At 43.0% G+C, this 12994-nt stretch overlaps 1 protein-coding gene across 7 annotated transcripts in view; it reads left to right on the top strand.

Moving 5' to 3' along the window:
- The window catches only part of LOC135921124 (uncharacterized), a 224424-nt gene that overhangs the window by 101138 nt on the left and 110292 nt on the right, over positions 1 to 12994 (top strand). For all 7 annotated transcript variants that reach the window (XM_065455444.1, XM_065455443.1, XM_070533410.1 and 4 more), the window contains one exon: positions 10881 to 11040. In XM_065455444.1, the coding sequence (XP_065311516.1) occupies positions 10881 to 11040 (160 nt within the window). The remainder of the gene's footprint in view (positions 1 to 10880; positions 11041 to 12994) is intronic.

Below are 12994 nucleotides of genomic sequence, written 5' to 3'. Positions count from 1 at the left end.
TTCGCGGATGATATTAGGTTAGTAACATGAGGATTTCAGGAAAGATCGCTTGAAAGTGTTACTCCTAAATACTTGTAGGAATGAACTAGTTCTACCGGAACTTCAGATATTACATAAGGAAATAGGAGAGAATTACGGCGACGGTGAATGGACAAATATTTACACTTACACGGGTTAAGTTCCATTAGCCACTTGTTACACCAGTCCTGGACTGCATTAAGATCACTTTGAAGAGAAGATTGGTCAGCGGTGGAAGTAATAACACGATATATCACACAGTCATCCGCGAACATACGTATGCTAGATGTTACGTTTAATGGTAAATTATTTATGTATATTAGGAAAAGTAGCGGGCCGAGCACGGATCCTTGTGGGACGCCTGATGTTACAGAGACTTAATTAGAATTCCTTTTATTAATGGTGACGAATTGCGAACGATTAGTCAAGAATTCTTCAATCCACTTCAGTATATTAGGGTCAAAATTTAAGTGGGAAAGCTTTATAAGAAGGCGTTTATGGGGCACTTTGTCAAAGGCTTTAGCAAAATCTAAAAATATTACGTCGGGCTGAAGATTACAATCAAGGTTAGAGTGCAGATCGTGTAAGAAAGCGGCAAGCTGAGTCTCGCAGGAGTAATTACGGCGAAACCCGTGCTGGGCAGGATTAAAAAAGTTGTTCGAGTCAAATGCCATGATGTCAAACTTATCAAAGTTGTCAAAAATGTCAAAGTTGTATCCTGGAATATTGTAGTTAACACATGATGAATTGTCGAGCCAATTTGCAGACAAATCAGTGATGTTAAACAAACATTGCAAGGTGACACATAGATGAAAGAATTCATGGTATTGCCATAGGAGTCTACGAATACTCAAGTGTATAAGAAAGAACTCTAATAACTTGTTAACTCTGTGCACCTCAGCAATCACAGAATGCATTGGTAAGTATTCATCTTGGTATGCGATAGGGAACTTAACATTGCCAGTTTTCAAAAATTGACTTGTAAATGAATCATTAAGCATGGTTGTGCATATATTCTCAGAAACAGCATTACCAAATGAACCTTCTTATGAAATAGCATTGTTTGTTTGCCAAAACTTCTTAAGGTTTGTTTTTATTATTTATTTATTATTTATTTTATTTATTTATACATACTGCAGACCACATAACGTGGTCCAAGCAGGACGGGCATATTTTTTTTTAACAAATCACATTGAGTATACAGGTGCACATACATTGTGTTTTACATCCAGAGCCAAATAAATAGAAAAAATGAACACAATGGCTAAATGTACACAATGCCACACGATGGCAAGACAATCGCGCTCTGGTGTAGAATTCCATTGAGACACTGTGTGCGGAAAAAAGGAAAATTTATAAGCATCTGTTTTTGCGAATTATGACGTTAAAGATCTTGGTTGTTGATGTCGTGTATCTCTTGTTGATAGGGGGGATAAATAGAATGAAGGGTCAATAGCGAATTTCTGGTTAAGGAGAGAATTGAGGAAGCCCAAGCGAAATCGCCTTCTTCTGTACTGAAGTGGGGGTATGTTATTGGCTGTCATTAGTTCGGACGGAGAGTCGACACGACGAAATTTAGAAAAGATAAATCGAACAGCCTTTCTTTGAATTCTTTCGAGTTTACCAATGTTACGTTTTGTGTAAGGGCCCCATCTCTGCTTGCATATTCTAGCTTTGGTCTGATGTATGACTGATAGCATAGAAGTTTTACATTTGGTGGTGAATTATGAAGCTTGTGTCTTAAGAAACACAACTTTCTGAAAGCAGAAGAACGAATGTTATCAACGTGTGAATTCCAGGAGAGGTTAGCAGTGAATGTTACGCCTAAATATTTGTAGCTATCGACATGATTAACTGTAGATGAACCTAGGGAGTAAGCATACTGAAAAGGCGATTTTTTTTAATAGAAATGGAAACTGGTTTTTGTGCATTTATGACCATGCCCCACTGGTTGCTCCATTGGTATATGTGCACCCGCCGCGGTTGCTCAGTGGCTATGGTGTTAGGCTGCTGCGCACGAGGTCGCGGGATCGAATCCCGGCCACGGCGGCCTCATTTCGATGGGGGTGAAATGCGAAAACACCCGTGTACTTAGATTTAGGTGCACGTTAAAGAACCCCAGGTGGTCAAAATTTCCGGAGTCCCCCACTACGGCGTGCCTCATAATCAGAAAGTGGTTTTGGCACGTAAAACCCCATATATTATTATTATTATTATTATTGGTATATGTAATGTAGATTTTTGTTTAGTTCTTGTTGATCGTGTATACTGCAAACTTCACGGAATAATATAGTCGTCTGCGAACAATAGAATTTGAACAGTTGGATCAATTATATCTGTGATATCATTTATATAGCACAAAAATAGCAAGGGCCCTAGTACACTGTCTTGGGGCACACCCGACGTGACTGGTAGAAGGCGCGAATTTAGACCCTCGACTGTGACAAACTGCACCCGATTTCTCAAATATTCAGCCACCCAAGTGACCAACACCTTTGGAAGACCAATGTTGTCTAGTTTATAGATTAGTTTGTCATGGGGAATTTTATCAAAGGCCTTACAGAAATCTAAAAAAATTGTGTCTATGTGAATATTATTATCAAGACCTTTGGCAAACTCATGCGTAACAGTGACGAGTTGCGTCACTGTCAAATACTTTTTTCTAAAGCAGTGCTGAAAACTTGTTAATATGGAGTGTTTGTCAAGGAATTCTGTAATCTGAGTGGCTATAATATGCTCTATAAGTTCACAACATGAGGAAGTTAAAGGTATTGGTCTGTAATTAGATAGTAATAATCGGTCGCCTTTCTTGAAGATGGGGATTACTCGGGCCATCTTCCAGTCACGCGGCAAGGTTGCTGTTGACAAGCAACCATTAAAAATAATAAAAAGGAAGTTGGCAACGCATTCGGCATATCATTGAAGAAACACATTTGGAAGATCGTCAGGACCGCAACATTTTTTCGTGTTTAAGTTTAAAAGCATAGAAACCAAACCAGGATATGAAATAAAATTGACTTCGCATGGTTGAAATGAGATTGCGGTAGGCGTACATGGTTCCGATACTGAAAACATGCTATGAAAGTAGGCGTTAAAATGATTTGCGATATCGTCATAATTTGTAACCATGCTACCGTCAACTGATATCTTCGAAACTGCTTTCTTTCTTTCACTAAGATGATTCCAGAACTTGGAAGGATCATTCTTTATAAAATTGGGCATTACAGTTTTAAAGTAGTAATCCTTTGCGTCATGCATCGTGCAAGGATTCTTTGGTGATCTGATAACTCTGCACTGCACATGCTGCTTTCTTAGCCGTTTAACTTTTCTCATCAATTGAATGACTTCACGAGCCATCCAGGGTGTACGCCTGTGTGTTTGTTTGTGTTTGCTGGCTATAAACTTATTCATACAGTAATGACACGTCTCAACTAATTTGTCCCAAAGAGCGCCTGTGTTTGGGGTGCTGTCATCAAAGTCTGCAAGTACAGTTTCCATTTATTCAAGCACACGAGCATCGTCGGCTCGGGAATAGTCCTTAAAATACTGAATGGGAGATTTTTGGTAGCTACTGCATTTAAGAAGAGGAATTGACACGCTTACAAGTTCATGATCGGACAGCCCTTGTTCCACTAGAATGGTATGTTCTGAAAAGGCCCTATTTACAAATACCAAATCTGGAACCGAGCTTGCATGTACTTGCACGCGTGTAGGTTGTTTGATTATTTAAGTTAGGTTGTGAGCGAGCATGATATCAAAAATAATGTTAGCGTTTTTACTGGCGAACAGGCCAGTCCCTCCCAGTCCACACTTGGCAACGGAAAAACCAGTCAAAAACACAAAGGACAAGAGGAGAGGTTCACACCACAACGACTGGTGTGGTTCACACCACACCAGACGTTTTGGTGTGAACCTCTCCTCTTGTCCTTTGTGTTTTTGACACACCACACCAGACGTTTTGGTGTGAACCTCTCCTCTTGTCCTTTGTGTTTTTGACTGGTTTTTTCGTTCAAGTATGTACCAACTGGCCCAGATTTCAACCCTTCCACACTTGGCAAATTAAGGTCTCCAACTATGAAAATTTTCTTATTGTGATACAGTGACGTGTGTTCTTTGAGCACAGCTAAATACTCCGGGCACGCGTCCGGAGGCCTGCAACATGTGTATAAGATGAAGCTATGTCTCCAACAAGACAACTGTACGCACAAGCATTCAAGAACGCCAACATCAGTTGTAATCGTAGCCTCTACTTCGGGCTTAACAAGGATGCCTAATCCCCCACCTCTGGTAGTTCTATTTTTTCGATATACGTTGTAACACGAGGGAAAGATTTCATCATCACTAATTTCCTTTCTCAGCCACGTCTCTGTTATCACCGCGATGTGAGGATCATGCTGCATAAATATGGTTTCTAACTTATCTATTTTATTAGTGACACTGCGTGCGTTTATGTTAAGTAGCCTCAGTTCTTTCCGTTTGGTTACATCTCCAGTTTTTTTGGAGGACCTAGCGATATTTACTTTGGGTGTGGTTTCTAGACGGGGGATCTGGTTGAATTGCTCAGTTATGTCTGTGGTGATGGCGCTTGGCTTCGAGTCTTTGGCCGTCGGCTTTCGCTTGCCACAGTGCTTCGCTTCTTGGTTTCATTGTTTTGAACAGGTACTTTATCATTCTTGTTTTCGTCCCAAACGTATGCCTTTTGTTGTCCGTGACCCACTACGCCGTAACCCGTGCTCTTCCGACCAGTTGCGCAACTGATGTTGCGGACTTCCTCCTACATGATATTATTTTGACGCATGGTGCTTCGCGTCAATTGCTAACAGATCGTGGCCGTACATTTTTGGCCAAAGTCATCGATGACATCGTGCATGCCTGCTCAATACGGCATAAATTTACCATCGCCTAACATCCCCAAATGAATGGTCTCACTGAGCACTTGAACCGCACCCTTACAGACATGCTATCCAAATACGTTTCCGACGACCTCCGTGACTGGGACCTGGCTCTACCTTACATTACCTTTGCGTACAACTCTTCCCGTCTCGAAAGTGCTGGCTTTTCCCCATTTTACCTCTTGTATGGCCGCGAACCAACGCTACCAGTGGACACTGTGCTTCCGTCTGCCACAGCTTCAACTAGCGAGTATGCCCGTGATGCAATCGCCCATGCTGACCACGCTCGCCAACTTGCGCGCGCTCGTCTACAAGTGTCTCAAGACAAGCAGAAGCAGCGCTACGACCTCCGTCACCGTGATGTCCATTTTGTGCCCGGCAGCCTCGTGTTGCTTTGGTCACCTTTGCGTAAAGTTGGCCTATGTGAAAAACTCCTTTCTTGTTACACAGGCCGATATCGCATGCTCCGGAAAGTGACCGATGTCACCTATGAAATCATTCTAGCCACGCACACTATGTCCTCCGCTGTGACAACCAGTGACATTGTCCACGTTGCCTGACTCAAGCCCTACAACTCTCCACGCGCCTTGGATATTTAACAGCATCGTGACGGTGCTTTTGCCGCCGGGGGGGGGGGGGGGGGGGGTAGGGGGTAGTATTACGATGTCATCGAGCGATGCTCAAGAAACGAGCCGCCGCGAGAACGACGAAGTTGGGCGGTGCGCTTGGCGCGAGCGAGTGTCGGCCTGGCTGCCTGGCTCTAGTGTAAATAGCCTGTAAATAGCCTCTTCTGTCTGTGTCTTTCCACACGCAACAATATATAGCTTATCGTATACCAGCGAGGCTTTGTTGCCGTTTTCGCGATTAATTTTGCTGCTTTGCCATAGTTTTCTTCTGATTTCCCGCACTCTTACCAAAAAATACTTGCCAATAGAGTAATTCGTGACTTTCAGTTTGCTTCCCTGCTTCAGAATTGTAATTTTGTCTCTTGAATCTAGGAGCTTGAGAATAACAGGCCTGACTTTGCCAAGCAATGGCCGTCCCAACCTATGAATATGTTCTATAGCCACTGGTTCTAGCTCAAGAATACCTTTTATTATCTCATTGTTCACAGCTCCCTCTAGTGATTCGGTTTTCCCTTCTTCAGCTTCAGGTAGTCCGTAAACAATATTAGACCTTCTGCTTCGGTTCTCCAGATCATCAGTTCTTGCTTCAAGGTAGGCAATTTGCTCCTGGCGCAATGTAACTTTAATTTCTAGACTGGCCAAGGAATCAAATTTTTTGTCAATTGGTAACGCATTTTTCTTTAATTTCCCTAATGTCGATTGCAATCCCACTAAGTTGTTTTACTATTTGTGCGTGGTCAGGGCCGAGGTTAGTTTCAATGTTGCCATAAAGGAGTAGTAACCTTCGAACAGATGAAGCAGCATCGAACAGTGCGCAATATATTCCGGAACCGAACAACCATGGGCACGGCAACACCACCAAGAATGGATTATCAGAACGAAAGCACTTTCTGTATTGTTTGCTTACCTGTACAAAATACAGGAAGGGATTAGATGCGACCCACATCGTGGTGATGCCGCCGTGCCCAGTGTCAGACAAGTCCGCTGGAAAGCCTTTCATAGCGGAATCCGTCATGTTGTCATCTACTCCCTGGTCACGTAGTGGCGCTGTAACATCTCTGTTGGGTGGAAGGGTAGCCTCGCCCATAATGATGCTTGTAGATTACCCGGTCCTTCGAAGTGATAGGAATTCCACTCATGCGCCGCTACGACGTTCGCCGGTTCCACGCACGTGTTGTTGACAGTGATCAGCAGGCCAAAGATCTGTACTAAATACAGGAAGGGATTAGATGCGACCCACAGCGTGGTGATGCCGCCGTGCCCAGTTTACATTACATTATTTACGTTATTTCTTTACGTTAGTGTACTAAATAAGTAGTTGTCTTTAGCAGTTTTTAGAGCTGCTATGTAGATATCTGAAGCGGATTTATAAGTTGCCCAGGGCACATCAGTAGGGGATGATTTTGCTAAGTGATAGAAGTGCTTTTTTCGGTTAGATAAGGATTTTAGATGACCGGAGTATCATGGCACTTGCACATTTGAAGTGATTGTGCGGTTAGGGATGGGATGGGATTAGGGATGGCATTAGGGTTAGGGATTCTCAGTTAATCTGCAAACTGCAAAGAAATCCCAGTTAGATTAGACTGAATGATCATCAAATGTTTTCAGGGTGTCTACCAACCGGGAAAACCGGGAATTCTCAGGGATTTTTAGTAGTCTGGAAAAAGTCAGGGAAAACTCAGGGAATTTGGGCCTCTATCAGGGAAAATTCGCGGCAATTTTACTGAAAGGGTCGAAAGTCGCAGTAATGCTGGCTCGAGTAACAGACAGGAATCGTAATGAATCGTCTTTGACGCCCTGCCGTCGGCTGGAGGAGTTGCTAGTGTACAGTCAAGGACTGACTTTCCGGATTCCCGATAATTTGGACGGCTTCGCGGCACCGTCACGTACCCCACAGAGTCAACGTATCGGAACGTGTGAAATTTCCGACGCAAGAACTCTTCGCCGTCCGATTTTCCGGACGTTTTGTTGTGACGGCAGGTCCGAAACGGCAATAATCAAAGGAACCACGGCTGCCGTTTTGATTACTTCGCCACCTCGAACCGGCACTCTCGCACGCAGATCCGCTGGCAGCCGTTGCCACTACTGCGGCTACGCTAGGCCTAGCTGCTTCAGCGTTCGCTATGAAACTTCTTGCCGTTGGGTGCCGAGTTTTTTATTGAAAGAATTAGCTGCTGCCAGCAATGGCATGGACTCCGCCTTTCTGATCCTCGCGATTGACATAGAAAATGCCGGTTCCTGAACGTCAGCTTCGCCTCTGAAAGAAATGTTACTTGGTGAAGCATACACAAAAGTATTGCAGTGAAGCATAACAAGCGTGGGAAGGGGCTATTGCCACGGAACACACTATGTATTCCTTAATTATACACGCGTGCACCCGGTATTTCCTGTCACATTACGAGCACCGATATGTCTAATATGTGTAGCGACAGGCCTTCAGAGCGTTTTCGAACGTGCTTGTGGCGGTTTGAGTCCCTAAGGGCAGTAAATGACACGCATTTATTTTTTTGCAACTGGCCGAATTTTCGGACGTTTTCGCGGCCCCTAGGGAGTTCGAAAAATAGGTCGTGGACTGTGCAACTGACCAAGATGCTTCAAATGGTCCTTGGGACGAACGAGTGGCGGAAGGAGGACAAGAACAGAAATGAACTACGCATTGAGGAATAAACGGGAAAGGAAGCTTGCTGCCGCCGTTTTGAAGGAGCTTGAGCTCAAAAAATAAAGTTTTGGCTGATACCAAGATGCAGGTGTCCCTTATCCAAACCAAAATAAACTCTTTAAAGCAGCGAAACACAACACTCGGGCGTCGTGCGCGTGCTGCGAGTATTTCAGAACAGTTGAGGTTGACTTACGAGTGTTGAGAGAGAATCTCAATTGTGACAGAATTCGGGCCTCATACCACTGAGATTGCAATCAGTTGATAGGAATAGCTCATATTCGAAAATATTTGCTTCTATATGCATCTCCTTTTTATTCGTATTTGAGAATGTCCGACTCCATTGCAATGTTTTTCGAAGACACTTTATTTGCTGTGCATTTTACTAACCACTGCCTTCTATTCTCTTCTTGAATAACATAAACACTACTTTTTAGTATTCAAATTGGATTAAGTCGCTTCTTTAATTTTTTTCATGTGCCTACTAGGGAGTGACAGCCTCAGGTGACATGTTTTCAGCCCGTCTTAACATAAAACATAGTTCTGCATCACTCAGGGAAATTTGCAATGGCACTCAGGGAATACCTGGAAAACTCAGGGAATTTGGAAATGTCAACTTGGTAGACACCCTGGTTTTGACAAAATCATCATAGAAATGAGACATTTCATTGTTTATTGCTGCAAAGTTAGCGCACCAATAGTCGTGTATGGTTTTTCGGTGTTTGAATCTTTTAGGGAAATGAGCGTTAATTATGAAACTGAGCAAGAGGTGTTCACTAATTCCTAGTAAGGATGTGATGCGAGATGCAGGGTCAGCATGTATCATAAGTACCAAGTCGAGGGTGTTGGCTACGCAATTTGAAATCCTGGTGGCTAACTAATTGCATGAGAGAAGAAAACACTGATCGTAAATGAAAAAAGTCGTCAGCCTGCTGCGAAAATGGTGAAAGATGTAATGGCAGGGTATTCCACATTATGCTTGGAAAGTTAACATATCCTAGCGAAAACGAAGGGTAGGAAGAAAAACGAGGAAATACTCTCTTGGTAGTGTCATGCAGTTCATTGATAAATGTGGATGAGGAAGAAAGTGGTTGATGACAGGTGCGAAGAAACGATTTAAAGTTACCTACGTTTAATGTAACCCATGTAATTTTTGGAGTGCTGTTAACTTGGATAGGTGATGATGGCATGTCTTTTGAAGCCGCAAGAAGCACGTCTTCTCCTTTATGCTCGGTGCAGTTGCAGCAGTAAACAGAACTGGTGCACATCATGAAATATCTCTTGAGTCAAGTGCATGCATGAGCAAGCAGGTTTCAGTTAAGGCAATTATATTTGCATTGCATGTATCTATCGTGTATAAGAGAGTGTTACATTTATTAACAACACTTCTGGCTTTAGTAAACAGTACTGATAATTCAGATGATTGTGATCTTTGTAAAGCATGTACCTCCCAGCCCTTGCGTTCAAGAGCTCATTGGTGAGGTACGAGCGCTACTGTCACTCACACGTTTACTGCATTATCCGTTTGCAGTGGAACTTTTATGGTCATGGCATACATCAATAGTCATTCTCATTATTTTAGTACCCATAAATTTTACACACTTTACAGCGACCAATCTTTTAGGCCTCTCTACAGCCAAGTTACATGTACCATTCAGATCCTGATATTTGCCATGTTCTACCATCGTCAATTCATTTATTATCTTTTGCTTGGCACTCTTTGGCCATATGTGGCCCTAGCGCCAATAACATCAATTAATCATCATCATGAGATTGTGAATGTGATGGTAGAAACCTCACCTGTTGGAGCAAAAGAAAGCAGTCAGCATCTGCATTAACTGGAGCTGCTGTACCTGCTGTCCCGGTAGTGGACATTCTGTATCATGCAAAATAACCATTTAAAGCACACACAAATTTTCTTGGCTTTTTCTGGATGCATATTGACAGAAAGCGAAAAGTAATCAAGGTTTGCATGTGTAAATTCTTTGTGCAACTAAGGGCTGATATTTGCTTTTAGTATCCCTATAAAATCCAGTAGCAACGAAATTATTTTACTTTGTCAGAAGCCCAGTTTCAGATAGTATAGACATGGAGCAGTACCTGTGCAATATTTTGGTGTGAAAATATGAATGGAGATCTCACAAAAAGCTTGCAAAAATAAACACCTTTGATGTTGAAAGAGCAAGAAATGCTGCCGCTACTGCTCACTGGGAAAGGCGCAGAATGTGGAACACTATGACGAGACCCAGTGGGGCTCCTCGGCGTGACCTCCAGGATGAGGCAGTGCCTGTGGTGTGCTGCGCATTTATGTCAAGTACGCTAACCACCAGGGGCATGCATTGTCTGCTTAGATGTCATTCAAAGGCTGCTCATAGTGAAATCTGGCAATTGCCAACCATGCAGCTTTGCAAAGATTGCTTCAGCAGTGTTTACCGCTCATTTATATTTAATTTAGCTAAAATGAAAGTTCGTTACAGTCTGCCTTTAATGTCCACTATATTATTAGCTTCGTGCAATTGCTTTTTGATCTACAGGTCAGTCTTTCCCCCTCTTAATGTTACATTTATTATTTTTTGTGTCAACAGTTGTCAAGCAGTTTTTCAGGTTCTCAAGTTGTTTGCCAGCCTCGGGTTTCTTATTATAGTTTTCCAAAGGTGGGGATACAGGACTCCTGTGCCGTGTGCCCAGGTTACCCACGTGTGCCACCCCGCCTGGTGCAGTTCCGCCGTGGCCATCATCCTCCCCTCCGCTGGCGGCATTCACCACTGTGCCCACCCCATGGGTGCAGACAGTGCCCAATGCTATGCCATGGGGCACCTATCCAACTCCTACCACTGGGGAGCTGCAGGTAGGGACTGCATGCCTGTGGCTGTGCAGCATTTACCAAAAAATGCATCAACCATTACTTGACAAAAATACTCCCCCGTATCCTAATTGTGGATGTTTATGAAAACATTGCAACTTGGGGTGTGCGAATACATGAATGCAGTCAACCTCTCTGAATACAACCCTCGCAGGACTAACGAAGTTGATTGAATTATCTGATGGGTTGAATTAAACTAAAGGAAAAAGAAAATGCCATAACACACCGTTGATTAATTTGGCAATATTTGCCAGATTCTAACGGCACACTATAGAATCTAGTGAGCATGAACCTTTTTATGTATTCAATGTAGAAAATGTAGCATGCTCCTTATTCTGGCAATAAGGAAACAAAATAAAAAAATGAAAAACACCAACAAGCTTTACCTTTATAGAATAAAAGTTATTTTGCACTTAGTGTCCACCACTAAGTGTCATCACTTTATTGTTGTAGCAGCAAGCTGTTTCTTGCATTTATAGTCAGAATCTTATTGACCCTTTTCGCGGCAATCCTGTGGGTGCTGCCATGTTTGGTCACGTGATGATGTGTCTATTACTTGCCTCAGCTGCCTCTGTTGCCTCCCTGTCCACTATGGATGTGTATGATGCCAGTGCGGCTCAACAAAGCACTGTTTTCGGAGATATTGTAGATGTTCAATGGGTAGATGACACGAAGCTTTGGCCACAGCTTCAGAGGACATGTAGAAGCACTTTAGGAGTTGATTAAGTTAAACTCCGCGAGCAGCATATATGGTGCTTGTTCTAAAAGCAGGGCTAAGTATGTATTCCAAGCTATCCAAACTTTTCACTTATGAACTGAATTAGGATCAATATGTTTTGCTCTTCTTTCATTATTTGGCAAATACTTTGAAGCAGTGGCTTGTCACATTTATGACTCAGTAAAGTTCCTCGGTGCAGTCACTATCTGATTATTTATTTTATCGCTTACGGGTGTGTACAGTTCCGCTAGATTTTTTCTTACTGCACGCCAGGCTTGAAAGATAGCTGATCCATACATTGTAAATCCCTGTAGCAAAGATGTACTATCACTAGTAACTTGCTTACTCTTTTGCACCGTCGCAAAGCATTGAGCTTTGACTATTCATGTGGTGTCGTTGCAGTTCATCAGTTATTGTGCATATATATATAGTGTGTGCCCATTAATTTATTAACACGGCAAGCTGGGCGAGTTGGTGATTGAACATGTTCCTACGGGTGGGTAGTGCAACCCGGACGAAAGACGAGAGGAAGTACACGACACGAGCGCAGGCTAACAAGTGGTTTATTTTTTCAAACAAAGGGCTATAATATACAGAAAATGTAAACACATGTAAAGTGACGTTTACAAGGGTGTTAGCCCATCTTGCCATTCAAAAAATCTGTTTCTTTATCCTGCAGAGTGATAGAAGTCTGGCCGACGCATGTGCCTGAGTTTACATGCATGAAGTAGGTTTCCAAAACCTCGCGGTTAATTTGATTGATATTTTTATACAGTATTTTTGTTTGTTCAAACATAGGTTTGCATAAACAAACTCTACAATGTGCAGCCAGATTAGAACCTGTTTCATTCCTGATCGCACCTTGGTGCTCCCTAAGGAGGATGTTAAGGCAGCGTCTCGTCTGTCCAAAGTGCTTTTTGCCGCACGAAAGTGGAATGACGTAGACCACTCCCACCGAGCATGTCACAAGCTGCCCAGAGTGTTTGACGCGGCACATAGCCTTGGACGCCTGTTTAGGTCTATTGACAAAATTGCAAATCTTGTTTAACAATTTCATTGCTGAAAAAACTTTTGAGCACCATATTTCATGGCTGTCTTTTTTTTTAACCCATGCTCCATCTGATGTACAGGCTCGTCCACTCTTAGGGTGAACACCTCTCACCGGGGCGCCAGTGCGTCCGGCACGGCGGCGCATCGAAGTGAAGCGGCGCAGGCGCACAC

Source organism: Dermacentor albipictus, chromosome 2 (genome assembly GCF_038994185.2).
Source record: "Dermacentor albipictus isolate Rhodes 1998 colony chromosome 2, USDA_Dalb.pri_finalv2, whole genome shotgun sequence".
Taxonomy (NCBI): Eukaryota; Metazoa; Arthropoda; class Arachnida; order Ixodida; family Ixodidae; genus Dermacentor; species Dermacentor albipictus.
The sequence above is the reverse complement of the archived record's forward strand: the minus strand, read 5'-3'. Positions and strand labels throughout refer to the sequence as shown.